The sequence below is a fragment of the Nicotiana tabacum genome, chromosome 5, assembly GCF_000715075.1.
Source record: "Nicotiana tabacum cultivar K326 chromosome 5, ASM71507v2, whole genome shotgun sequence".
Lineage (NCBI taxonomy): Eukaryota > Viridiplantae > Streptophyta > Magnoliopsida > Solanales > Solanaceae > Nicotiana > Nicotiana tabacum.
The window spans coordinates 65,914,125-65,925,934 of record NC_134084.1 but is presented as its reverse complement, the minus strand read 5'-3'; the positions used below and the strand labels follow the sequence as shown (position 1 = coordinate 65,925,934).

Genomic DNA, 11,810 nt, shown 5'->3' with positions numbered 1-11,810 from the left:
AACTCCCTTTTTGTTACGACCCCTCCAGAGGTCGTCCCCCTAGAATGTTGTTTTTAATGCCTCCTGCTCCTTGTAACGAACCACCCTAATATTCTATATAATATGCATCTTTTGCAACAAAAAAACTCACGCCCCCCCCCCCCCAACCAAAAGAAGCTATTGCCGGCAAAGCTTCCGACCAAGCCCCAAATCCAAGAAATTGATAGACCACCGGAAAACTCGAGTTGGCCGGAGAAGTCACTGGTAAATGTCTCTGAATTTTCAACCACCATTTTCGCCCAAAACCCCTAATAGCTGTCGTTAAAGAAAAAGAAAAGTAAAAGAAAAAAAAGCCTGATATACGCCATATCAAGCAAAACATATTCGTGAAAAACATAAGGGGTCTACTGCAAAAGAAGATGAGATATCATTCTCAGTTTGGTTGGTTCTGCAGAAGTATAAACACTGGCCACAGTGATAAATATAAGAAGACTATTTATGTTTTAAGAGCCAATGAAATGGTGCACGAATTGAAACACAGTATTTGTGAATCCATCCCTATTTCTTTCATTTAAATACCAATTGGCCAGAAAAATTTCTGTGAATTTTCAGCCATCATTTTTGCCCAAAACCCCTAATTACCATCTCCTTTAAACCTATTTCCCACCAAGCCCAGACCAAACAAATAAAAAATAACCCAATTCAATATCGCCTGCCACAAAAATTTAAAGAAAGAAAAAGAAAGGAGCAATATGACCAGCAAAATTTCTCCGGCACCACCATGGGAGGAAGCTTTAGTTTTTTTCTTTTGTCTTTTTGTTATCTTCTCAATTTATATTTTTTAAAATATTTTTTTAATCAAAGTATTACACTCACGCGCTTTTTCAGTGCGGTGTGCACACAATTTGGCCATGTCAGCTATTTTGCCTCCACATAAGCATGATCAACTGTCAAAGTGGTTTATTAGTTAACAAATATTGGAGTTAGAGTGTTCAAATGGGAAATGTATAAGTTTGTGTATCGGATTGGCAATTGGGCGCAAGTTTAAGTGGCCACGAGGCCATTTTGCCCTTTTATTTTATCAAAATTTGCCCTTATTTACATATTTCAATGTGTGAAGATGATAATTAATTAAGGTAAATTTAGTAAATATATCTTTTTTCTCTAGGAGTTCTATTTCCTTTATGAGTGTGTCAAATATAAAAATGATTGTTGATCGGAGGAAGTAATTTTTTTTAAAGTGAGTATAAATTTAATGAACGACGCAATAAAAGTTTACGATTGCAGACCATTACAAACTTGACCCGATAAGTGAGTGGTGAGTTCATAAAATTTCACCATGTTTGCAGCACATAGGAAATGACTCGCTAAAAATGGACTTAAACCAACCGATCTTTTACAGGAAAATGGGGAAATAAATGAATTCAAATCTAAGAGGAGTCAAAAGGCAAAAGAAACCAGAAGTATCCTACTGCCGAAGAGTGCAGTCCTTTTCCAGATAATAAACATATAATTTAGTAAAGTATACATGAATAAAACTCTAAAACCTAGAGAAAAAATCTAGAGCATCTGCCTCGGGGATGAGTGGTTATGGATCTAACATGTAAACTTAAGTTGTCCGATTAAATTGTGGGAGTGGGGAAAGGTGGCCCATTAATCTTGCATTACTTCGATTTATACGAACTAGTTTGACTCGATACGAAGTTTAAGAAAAAAAAAGAAATTTTTTGAATGTCTTAAAAAATTAAGGGGTAAAAGTTTTGTGAGACCATGACATTTATGTGGTTATAAAAGTTTCTTATTAAAATAAAATAAATAAAATAAAAAATTTAAAATTGAATTATTTTAAAATTTAAAAATATATTATTTATTTTGAAATAGAAAAAAGTGTCAGATTTGATTCTGCAATCTTGCAAAAGTTAAAGACAAGTTGGGCCAAAAGTCACAGAAATAAAGCTTGTTATGTTGGTACCAAAAGCAAAAGGCAGATGATGGGATAATTAGATTCTCTCTTTCTTTCTTTAAAGAGATGCTTTTGCAGTTTGCATGGCCAGATTTTCTTCCCACATCTATAACGAACACCCCCAAATAATTTATTCTTAATAAAAGCTCTGATAGCCTAACGCAGCCCACATCATAAGAAATCTGTACATTGATTTTCAAGAAAAAGAATCATTCGTTTATAAATAAATAATTGAACCATATACCTTAAAGAACTGGACCCCACACGCAATTACTATGAGCTTGTGATTTTTCATAGTGCCATATATTAACATTAAAGATTTGGTCAAATCAACTAGAAGAAGAAACAAAAAGTAATAGTGAAACATATAAAAATTTAAAATATTGTTTGCAATGGTGTCAAGTGTCAACATACTAAAAATTCTTTTTCCAAAGCAAAGTGAAAAAGGTGAAGCTGAAAGATGAAGTTGAATTATGTCTTCCTTTGTGAAAAGCATTTTCGAAAGAAAACATAGGAATGTGATGTGAGTGAACATTGCACAAGCTGAATAACCAAAAGTTAAAGGTAATTCAAGTGAGATGATTAAGATCCACTTTAAGGAGTCTTGAACATCAATCAAATACTAAAATATAGTACACCATTTTTATCAAAAGAACACAGCTTAGCATCTTCTTCCATGGATTTCCTCTTACATTCCTTTCTTTTACTTCTTTGCTTCACTCCAGCAATTGTGTGCCAAGTTACAGGTATGTCCTCTTTGCATCTTTACCCTTCACTATAACATAATCTGGCAATGAAAACCATATTTGTCCCATCTAGAAACAATTAATTGCAGACCTAGCAAAATATATCTATATGGGGGATACCAATTAGTTGAGAATATGTTTTAATCATGTTAGTACGTTTACTTCAGGTTCTATGTTTTCCCAGTCTCTTTTAATCCTGCCAAAGATTGGAAGGTCCGGAGTTCAAGCACTAGGGTAGTAGGCGAGGGGTAGTCGAGCTTTTTCTACTTCATACCGGGGTGAGGCGGGTTTGATAGGGTCGATCTTAGAGGGTTAGTGGTTAATGTTGAGTCCACACTATCCTTTCTATTTTTCATAACCCCGAGCCTTAATTACTATTTATTGTTATTGCATGTCATCTATTTTAAGGTTTTTATACTTCTGTTACTATTTCTGTGGTTTCTGCCGACGTACTGATAAATCGTCTCTTCTTGTTTTATTTCCGTCTTCCTGAGGCGAGCGATCTATCGGAAATAGCCTCTCCGCCCCATCGGCTAGGAGTAAGGTGTGCGTACACACTACCCTCCCTAGACCCCACTTTGTGGAATTTTACTTGGTCGTTGTTGTTTTAATCCTGCCAAATATGTAAAGGCCAGTAGAAAGTATAGTGAACTTCTAGTACTTTTTTATTTTTGTTTTGTATAATATTGGTCTAAGATGAGCTTAAACAAAGAGACATGGTCAGTCAAGATTCATATAGCCGACTCCAACTCGCTTGGAATTGAGTAGTTGTTATTTTTTTAGGACAAGATAAGTGATGGGCAGTCTTGTTCACGAAATAAAGCTTCAATATTGCAGAGTTTGTAAGTATAGACTGTGGAAGTGCAACAAATTATACCGACCCGAGTACAGGATTAACATGGACTACAGATGCTGGAATCATGAGAAATGGGAAACCAGTTGTGGTAGTGAATGCAGATGTAAACTCACAACAATATCAAAGGCGCAGAGACTTTCCAGCAGACAGCAAGAAATATTGTTATACTTTAAACACCAAGGAGAGAAGGCGATATCTTGTACGAGCAACATTTCTATATGGAAATCCTGCAGCAGAGGGAACATACCCCAAATTTCAGCTCTACTTAGATACAACTAAGTGGGCAACTATAACCATTTCAGAATCTTCAAGGATATATGTAAAGGAAATGATCATTAGAGCGCCTTCAAACTCGATCGATGTGTGCTTGTGTTGTGCAACAACAGAGTCCCCTTTCATATCTACTCTTGAGCTGAGACCTCTAAATTTGTCAATGTATGCCACAGATTATGAAGATAACTTTTACTTAAAAGTTGCAGCAAGAGTGGATTTTGGAGCTCAAAGCAATGAACCTATAAGGTATAGTTTGGTTACCTACAGGATTCCTGTCTAACTATTTTAAGGTTTGTATGAGGTGATACTAATAAATTGGGGATATGTTTTAGGCATGTTGGTACATTACTTTAGGTCCTATGTTTTGTAGGAGTCTTTTAATCTTGTCGGAGATTTATATGGCAATAGAAAATATAATGAACTTCTAGTCCTTTTATTTAGTATAATATTGGTCCGAGATGAATTTAAATGGAGTGATATGGTCGGTAAGGATTCATATACCCGACCCGAACTTGCTTGGGATTGAGGCTTAGTTTTTGTTTGTAAGATGATATCACAGTAGATAAACCATAAGATATAAACTTTTTCAGCTCTCACAAGATCATAACAAAAATTAGATCTGTCTCACAGGTATCCGGATGATCCTTATGACCGTATATGGGATTCGGATCTAGAAAAAAGGCCAAATTTTCTGGTAGATGTGGCTGCAGGCACAGAAAGAATCAACACAACAAAGTATATAAATACAAACACAAGAGAGTATCCACCTGTTAAAGTAATGCAGACTGCAGTAGTTGGGACTAAAGGAATGCTCAGCTATAGGTTGAATCTTGACGATTTTCCAGCGAATGCACGAGCTTTTGCATACTTTGCTGAGATTGAAAACTTGGGGATAAATGAGACCAGGAAATTTAAAATGGAACATCCTTATGTTCCGGACTACAGCAATGCTGTGGTGAATATAGCAGAGAATGCAAATGGAAGTTACACTTTGTATGAGCCTAGCTACATGAACATAACATTGGATTTTATACTGTCATTCTCCTTTGTGAAGACTCGTGACTCAACTCGAGGTCCACTACTAAGTGCAATGGAAATATGTAGATATTCACAAATTGCTGCAAAGACCAATGAACAAGATGGTAACAATGACTTTCTATGCTTAGTGTAGCTATTTTTCTCTATCCAGCTATGGTAACTGTTCTACTTGTACGCATATTATTACCAAATATAGCTAATTGATTTAAAGCTGCAACTTGGAAGTGACCATTCTCAACGCCTTCCGCTCCATGTCATTGGGAAGTGACTGGACAGACGAAGATGGTGATCCTTGCATACCCGCGCAATGGGAATGGGTTACTTGCAGCACAACTCTTCCACCAAGAATCACAAAAATGTGAGTTATATTGTGTAAGAGAAATTTGATGTAATACGAGTAGATGCATTCAACCAGATAACATATCCCTATGAGATCTTTAACTAACCACAACTGGAAGAAGAGATGGTATAAACCTTTTATACAGAATGGTACTGAAATGGAACCTCAGATCATAGTGCTAAAAGTATTTGTTCTTCCACAATTTGACGTCTTACTTTGATTCAACAGAACACTGTCAGGCAAGAATGTTAAGGGTGAAATTCCTCCCGAGCTTAACCATATGGAAGGATTGACAGAGTTGTAAGTCTTGCTCATAAAACAAGTCAAATTTTAATCTTACTGTTTCAGTTTCTCATATTTTCTACTATAGGTGGTTGGACGGAAACTCTCTGACCGGATCAATCCCTGACTTGAGCAATCTTGTTAATTTAAGAACTATGTAAGATGTTTACTAGTGGCTAACATTTACTCCCATTTTAACAAGTAAATCTTTTTCTTTATCCCGTTTTTTCCTTTTTAAATGGATGCTGTATTTTGTTAACATGCAGACATCTTGAGGACAACAAGTTGACTGGTCCAATACCTTCATACCTGGGAGGTTTACCAAGCTTAATAGAACTGTATGGTCTGATCTGGATAAAAAAACCTTTTTCTTCAAATTTGAATTATCCATATTGGATTATCAGTAGTCTTATTTATATTTTATATTCATGGAAAAAGCTTATCTTAACTTTGCATATGTTTCCTTGTGGCAGAGATGTCCAGAATAACAGCCTAACTGGAGAAATACCTCCATCATTATTAAAAGGAAAAGTAACTTTCAAGTAAGTATACCTTTAATTATGTAACCCATAATACCAAGGGCTGATTATCACCAAATATGTCAGTGGTCTAACATTTGGATATACACATCATCTTCGATGTTACACTGTGCTAGGAAAAGAGCAAATAAAATTCCTGAATATTCATAAATGCTTTAAGAACTAGAAAGGTGTGGAGGTCGACCATTAGGGTTGTAGGTTAGGAGGTAGTGGATCTCTTTTCTACTTCGTACCGGGTGAGAGGCTAGTCTGATAAGGTTGTGTCCTAGAGTGCTAGTGGTTATTGTTGTGTCCACACTTTTCTTTCACTTTTCATAGTACTGAGCCTTTCTTACGTGTTACTGTTATTGTTTTCCATCTATTTTCTGGTACTTATTGATCACGCCCAACTATGCCTTATAAAAAGGACAAAGCGGTCGCTGCAAATATATTCCGGTTAACAAGTCCGGAGTGGAATCCCTCAGGGAATTAACCTATCGATCATAGCTATTGGACTCACAGAAATTCACGTATTCAACCTTCAGAGATGTTTGAATAACAAAATGGGTGTTTATTAATTAAGTATTACGTAATAAAAATGCAATAATTAAGAACTAGCTATAAACTGGTTGTAAGCAAGAATGAAAAAGGTTTAAGGTTCTGATTTCCCCTGTTGTCGGAATCCTTTCCGCTATATTTGCTATAAATTTGCCTAAGTTTCTCTATCGATCATGAGCATTGTGACTGTCGTAACTCTCTCCCGAGTAATTACAACAATATACTAGACATATTCTCCCGAATTACGCTAGCTAGCTTTTAAGTACAACTCACTTAGATCACACCCAAGGTTTCGTTATCCCTAATCCCACCTTTAAACCCTTTGTATTGATCCCTCATATACGTTAGGAGTGATGATGTTCAACAACAACCTAAATATACACTCTCTCTCGAGTAATGCACACTAAATAGGAACAACTAATTGAGGACTTTTCAATCAACAACAATAAGCATATAGTTGAACAAATAGAGATAATACGATGGCAAATCTGTATTAACATAACGAGAAAGTCATCCTTCAACAGGTTCCATCAAAACCCTAGATTAAGTATTTAGCTACTCATGCTCATAGTAACAATTCCCCAAATAATTTGCATAATCAAATTACAAATTAAAGATGAAGGAATGTAGAACTCGATGATAATCTCCTTCCGAAATAGTCTCCCTAGGTCTCCGGTGTGTCAAAAGTCCTCCAAATGGCATTTACATGTATTTATACCAAGTAGGGTCGGGTCCACACGAAACACCCTTTCCTGCGCGAATTAGGACTTAGCTCTGCAAATTTTGTACAGGCGCGCTGCACGCTGCATCGCACAGTGCGGCGCGGTAGTGGGAAACTTCAGAGAGCTTGTTTTCAATGCCTGTCGTGAAATTGCACACCTGCGTAGCACACTGCGGCGCAGTAGTGCAAATTTCTCAGAGTGAATTTTTTTATCTTCTTTTGACATCCAGACTTGGTACACGACCTCCGAACACAATCCCGGCTTAATGCATTGGGCTTTTACTCAGACTTCAAAGCTCCAAATTGATCGATTTAGCTCCAAATTAACTTTTGAACTCGGGATCACTTCCTGCAAGGCACAAAACACGCATTAAGTGTAATTCACTATCATTTGAGCTTAAGCACACGTAAAATGCAGTAATTGGAATGTAATACTACAGCTAAAACACGAGTTTCTAGCCTCTCATCACTTATGAGCTGTTATTATTTGTATGCTTTCTGTTGTTCGTACTGATACATTGTCTTTTTCGTCTTCTTGAGCCGAGGGTCTATCGAGCCTCTCTACCCCTTGGGGTAGGGGTAAGGTCCGCGTACACTCTACCCTACCCAGACCCCACTTGTGAGATTTTACTGGGTTGTTGTTGTTGCTTTAAGGACTAGAACATAACATTTACATTTATCTTTGAACTCAGGAAAAGAACTTCACTTAAAAAGTTGTTTTTCCTGTCTCACAGGTATGAAGGAAATCCTAATCTAAGACCTGAATCAAAGCATAATAAACGTCACAAAGTGATACTAGGAGTTTCAGTTGGAGCAGTTGTGCTTCTATTTGTTCTAATCACAGTCAGTATACTCTTTTTGTGCCACTTCAGAACAAAAGTATCTCATAAAAAAGGTGACACAAAAGGTGCACACATCCCCTAAGCTGTCTATCTAACTTTTAATTATATATATTGCGCATCACCTTTCATAACAAATCATTCCATCTATACCTCCTCCCAGGTGAGTCTTTGCGTAGAAGCACAAAGGCCTCAACAACTTGTTCAATCGCACGAGGTGGATCTTTAATGGATGAAGGTGTGGCGTACTATATCCCACTATCTGAGATAGAAGAAGCCACAGAAAATTTTTCTAAGAAAATTGGGAAGGGAAGTTTTGGACCTGTTTATTATGGAAGACTTAGAGATGGGAAGGAGGTTGCTGTTAAAACTATGGCAGATTCATCAAGCCATGGCACCAAACAGTTTGCTACAGAGGTATATTGCGGTTCCTATGCTTTAGTTACCATCTCAATGAGAGGCGAAATTTGTTTTCTATATCAAGGATATACTTTACATGATGAACTAAGAGCTAACTTTTACAGAGATAAAACGTTAAATTTCTGTTTGGAGCAACATATTTAAGCTTCTAATCATCTTAAAGCCCCAATAAGTTGCAGCTAAGACACCTGAGACTGCAATAGTAATAAGATTAAGCAATTTCTTTTTAGCTAGAACAAGCTTAAAACTGTTCACAAGCCGACTTCATAAATTATATGGCAGAAGTGAGCAAATTATTCATGTAGCTTATTTGTTGTAACTAAAATCTGTGACTCGTCATAATCAACATCATAAGCTTATGCTGCGCCAGCTGAGCACAAATAATACTGCCTCATCTCAGTCTTTCAAAGTTTTGCCTCATTTAAATCGAAACAAAACCATTCCTTAAATTTTTGAAACATAGATGCTGTTAAGGTCAAAGATCTGAGAAAGTGGACCATCATAATTTTGTAACAACTTTTTTTTCTCCATTGAAGTACTCAAAACTTATTAATACTGTTACTGTACAAATTAGACAAGTCGCAGACATATAAGATTTTCCTTTTGGCTGCAAATTTAAACCATTAATTAAAATAATATACTTGCAGGTGGCTCTCTTGTCAAGGATTCATCACAGAAACTTGGTTCCTTTGATTGGATACTTTGAGGATGACCATCAACGCATGCTTGTCTATGAATACATGCATAATGGAACGTTGAGAGATCACATAAGTGGTCTGCACTATAATTGCTATACTTTTTCTTTGCATCATTTCCTCCTTGTACTGAATAAGTGTTGAAACTTACCACGCCACAATGTTGTGAACAGAGTCCACCAGTCAAAAGCATTTGGACTGGCTAGCACGTCTTCATATCGCAGAAGATGCAGCCAAAGGTTATTATAATGCTTTAACTGTTGATAACTTAGAAGTATGTATTCTCTTAGTTAGCCATGAGGCACAAAATAACTTTTTGAGCTTCCTTATATAGGACTTGAGTACTTACATACCGGATGCAACCCTTCTATCATTCATCGAGACGTGAAAACAAGCAACATTCTTTTAGATATAAACATGCGAGCAAAAGTATCTGATTTCGGACTATCAAGGCAAGCTGAAGAAGATTTAACACATGTCTCAAGCGTGGCACGAGGAACTGTTGGCTACCTTGATCCTGAGTAAGCTAAAAAATATCATAAGATTGAATATTTTGCTAGTCATTTTCATTCTTCGTCCTCAAATTTCTCCATTTCCGACAGGTACTATGCAAATCAGCAATTGACAGAAAAAAGTGATGTGTATAGCTTTGGGGTTGTCCTTTTGGAATTGATCTCTGGAAGAAGGCCTGTCTCAACTGAGGACTATGGTGCTGAATGGAGCATTGTTCACTGGGTAAAAATTATTGTAGCTTTTTCCATAAATTTATAAGGTTGAAATTCCATTAAACTGGCATCATAAGTTCATAAGGCATCAGAAATTTTGCAGGTATCTCCTCTAATTAGTATCAAAATCAAGTCAGCTAGAAGAACTATAAAACTAAAATAAAGGGCATAGCTCAGTAGTCAGTACAAAGAGCAGCTAAGCACAAGAATTAATAAGATTATCGGCATTGTAATACAGAAAGGATTCAGGAAAATCAAGATAAATTAATTATTTCCAGTGTTGGCATAGTAGCAATCATGAGAACACGCATAATGTTCTGTCTGGCTGAGAAAAATACTGAAGGTGAAAAACATGTGGAAGCGCAGTAGTATGCATGCTGATAATTGGTCAGTGCTAAAAGTTGCTAATTGGACAAAGTGAAATAAATTGAACAAGAAAAGTTGTAGCTCAATGATCATTAATAAAGAAGCATGAGGGCAAATAGAATCCACCAATTTGAATTGGTTTTATTAAAATTTATATCTTACTTCACCAAGGTGGAGATCATTTCTGATGAAGGTAAATTCAGCCTGAGTGTAATTCATTCCTCCTTCTTTGTTAAGTTGTTCAAATCCTTTGATTGATCTTCTTATTACTTGAATAGTACTTGAACGAGCGGTACTAAGCAAAAAGTTAATCAGGCAAACTGATCATCTACAATGATAATCTTGCTGAGGTTTATGACCGTCTCATAAAAAAACTTAAGTTGTTAGAGAGACCACACTTCAAATTACTTAATTTTTTATGTCTAAAGAAAACTGACTAACAATATTTTGCAGGCAAGATCATTGATTCGCAAAGGAGACGTGATCAGTATCATGGATCCTGCATTAGTAGGACGCGTCAAAGTTGAGTCAGTATGGAGAATAGCAGAAGTTGCAATACAATGTGTGGAAAGACATGGCTCATCCAGGCCAAGAATGCATGAAATCCTATCAGCCATACAGGATGCGATCAAGATCGAAAAGGGGATTGACAAATTGTCTTCATCAGGAAGTTCAAAGGCACAATCTTCAAGAAAGACACTATTAACAAGCTTTCTTGACATAGAAAGCCCTGACATATCCAATAGCTCACTTACCCCTTCTGCTAGGTGAACTAGTAAAAACAATCACTAGTGTGTATTACTCTTCATGGTTTATGTCCTTGTCTTAACTTCCTTAGTTTTCTCTTGATGTACATTAACACAGACACTAGTAAGATATGGCACACTGACAAGTATGCATATTTTGGTGGCAACTAGGAGTCTAGGAGAGTCCGGAACCAAAATGTGGTCTTTTTTGACTCAAACGATCGAAATGCGTGGAAAAAAAATTAGTGACCAAAATACATGTAACGCCCTTTTAAAAGGCGCTATACCTTAACGGCCGTTTTACCCGTTAAGGTATAGCGCGGTAAATATATGCGCTATACGCAATATTTACATTTTAACGCATAGCGCATTAAAGAAGTGCGCTATCCGTCTATGCTTCACTTTCTTTTTCTGTCCCTGCAACAGCTCCTCATCTCTTTTAGTCTCTTCTTCCCCTGATCTTTGTCAGCATGATTGATTGGTTCATATGTATTGATTAGTTGTGTAAATTGTTCTATATTAATATATGTATATTTTATAATATTAAAATTATTACGAATAAATTAATTCTAATTAACTTTTTTACAATGCTCATTATTTTGGTATTCCGGCATTATATATGCTTAAATACTTTTTATTTTTTTAATTTATAAACAAAATTTATTTATTATATAGGTAAGTCCATAATATAAATTAAAAAGGGGAAATCATAATATTAGAAAGTTAAAAAGAATAAAAAGAAGAT

The 11,810-nt window shown here is 36.1% G+C and overlaps 1 protein-coding gene across 4 annotated transcripts; it reads left to right on the top strand.

The window, feature by feature from the left end:
- Positions 1-2,278: 2,278 nt before the first annotated feature.
- On the top strand, positions 2,279-11,320 carry LOC107775435 (putative LRR receptor-like serine/threonine-protein kinase At1g67720). 4 transcript variants are annotated; one of them, XM_016595172.2, is made up of 16 exons: positions 2,573-2,688; positions 3,183-3,232; positions 3,526-4,063; positions 4,448-4,959; positions 5,081-5,213; positions 5,424-5,495; positions 5,566-5,634; positions 5,744-5,815; positions 5,951-6,019; positions 8,009-8,181; positions 8,277-8,530; positions 9,181-9,307; positions 9,402-9,467; positions 9,563-9,749; positions 9,831-9,963; positions 10,773-11,320. In XM_016595172.2, the coding sequence occupies exons 3-16, from the start codon at positions 3,609-3,611 to the stop codon at positions 11,088-11,090; spliced, it is 2,640 nt and encodes an 879-aa protein (XP_016450658.1). In that variant the 5' UTR covers positions 2,573-2,688; positions 3,183-3,232; positions 3,526-3,608; the 3' UTR covers positions 11,091-11,320. The 4 variants fall into 4 exon arrangements, with proteins under 4 accessions (XP_016450652.1, XP_075109716.1, XP_016450658.1 ...); XM_016595166.2 differs by lacking the exon at positions 3,183-3,232 and having other exon boundaries at positions 2,279-2,688; XM_075253615.1 differs by lacking the exons at positions 2,573-2,688; positions 3,183-3,232 and adding an exon at positions 2,375-2,506.
- The last annotated feature ends 490 nt before the right edge of the window (positions 11,321-11,810 follow it).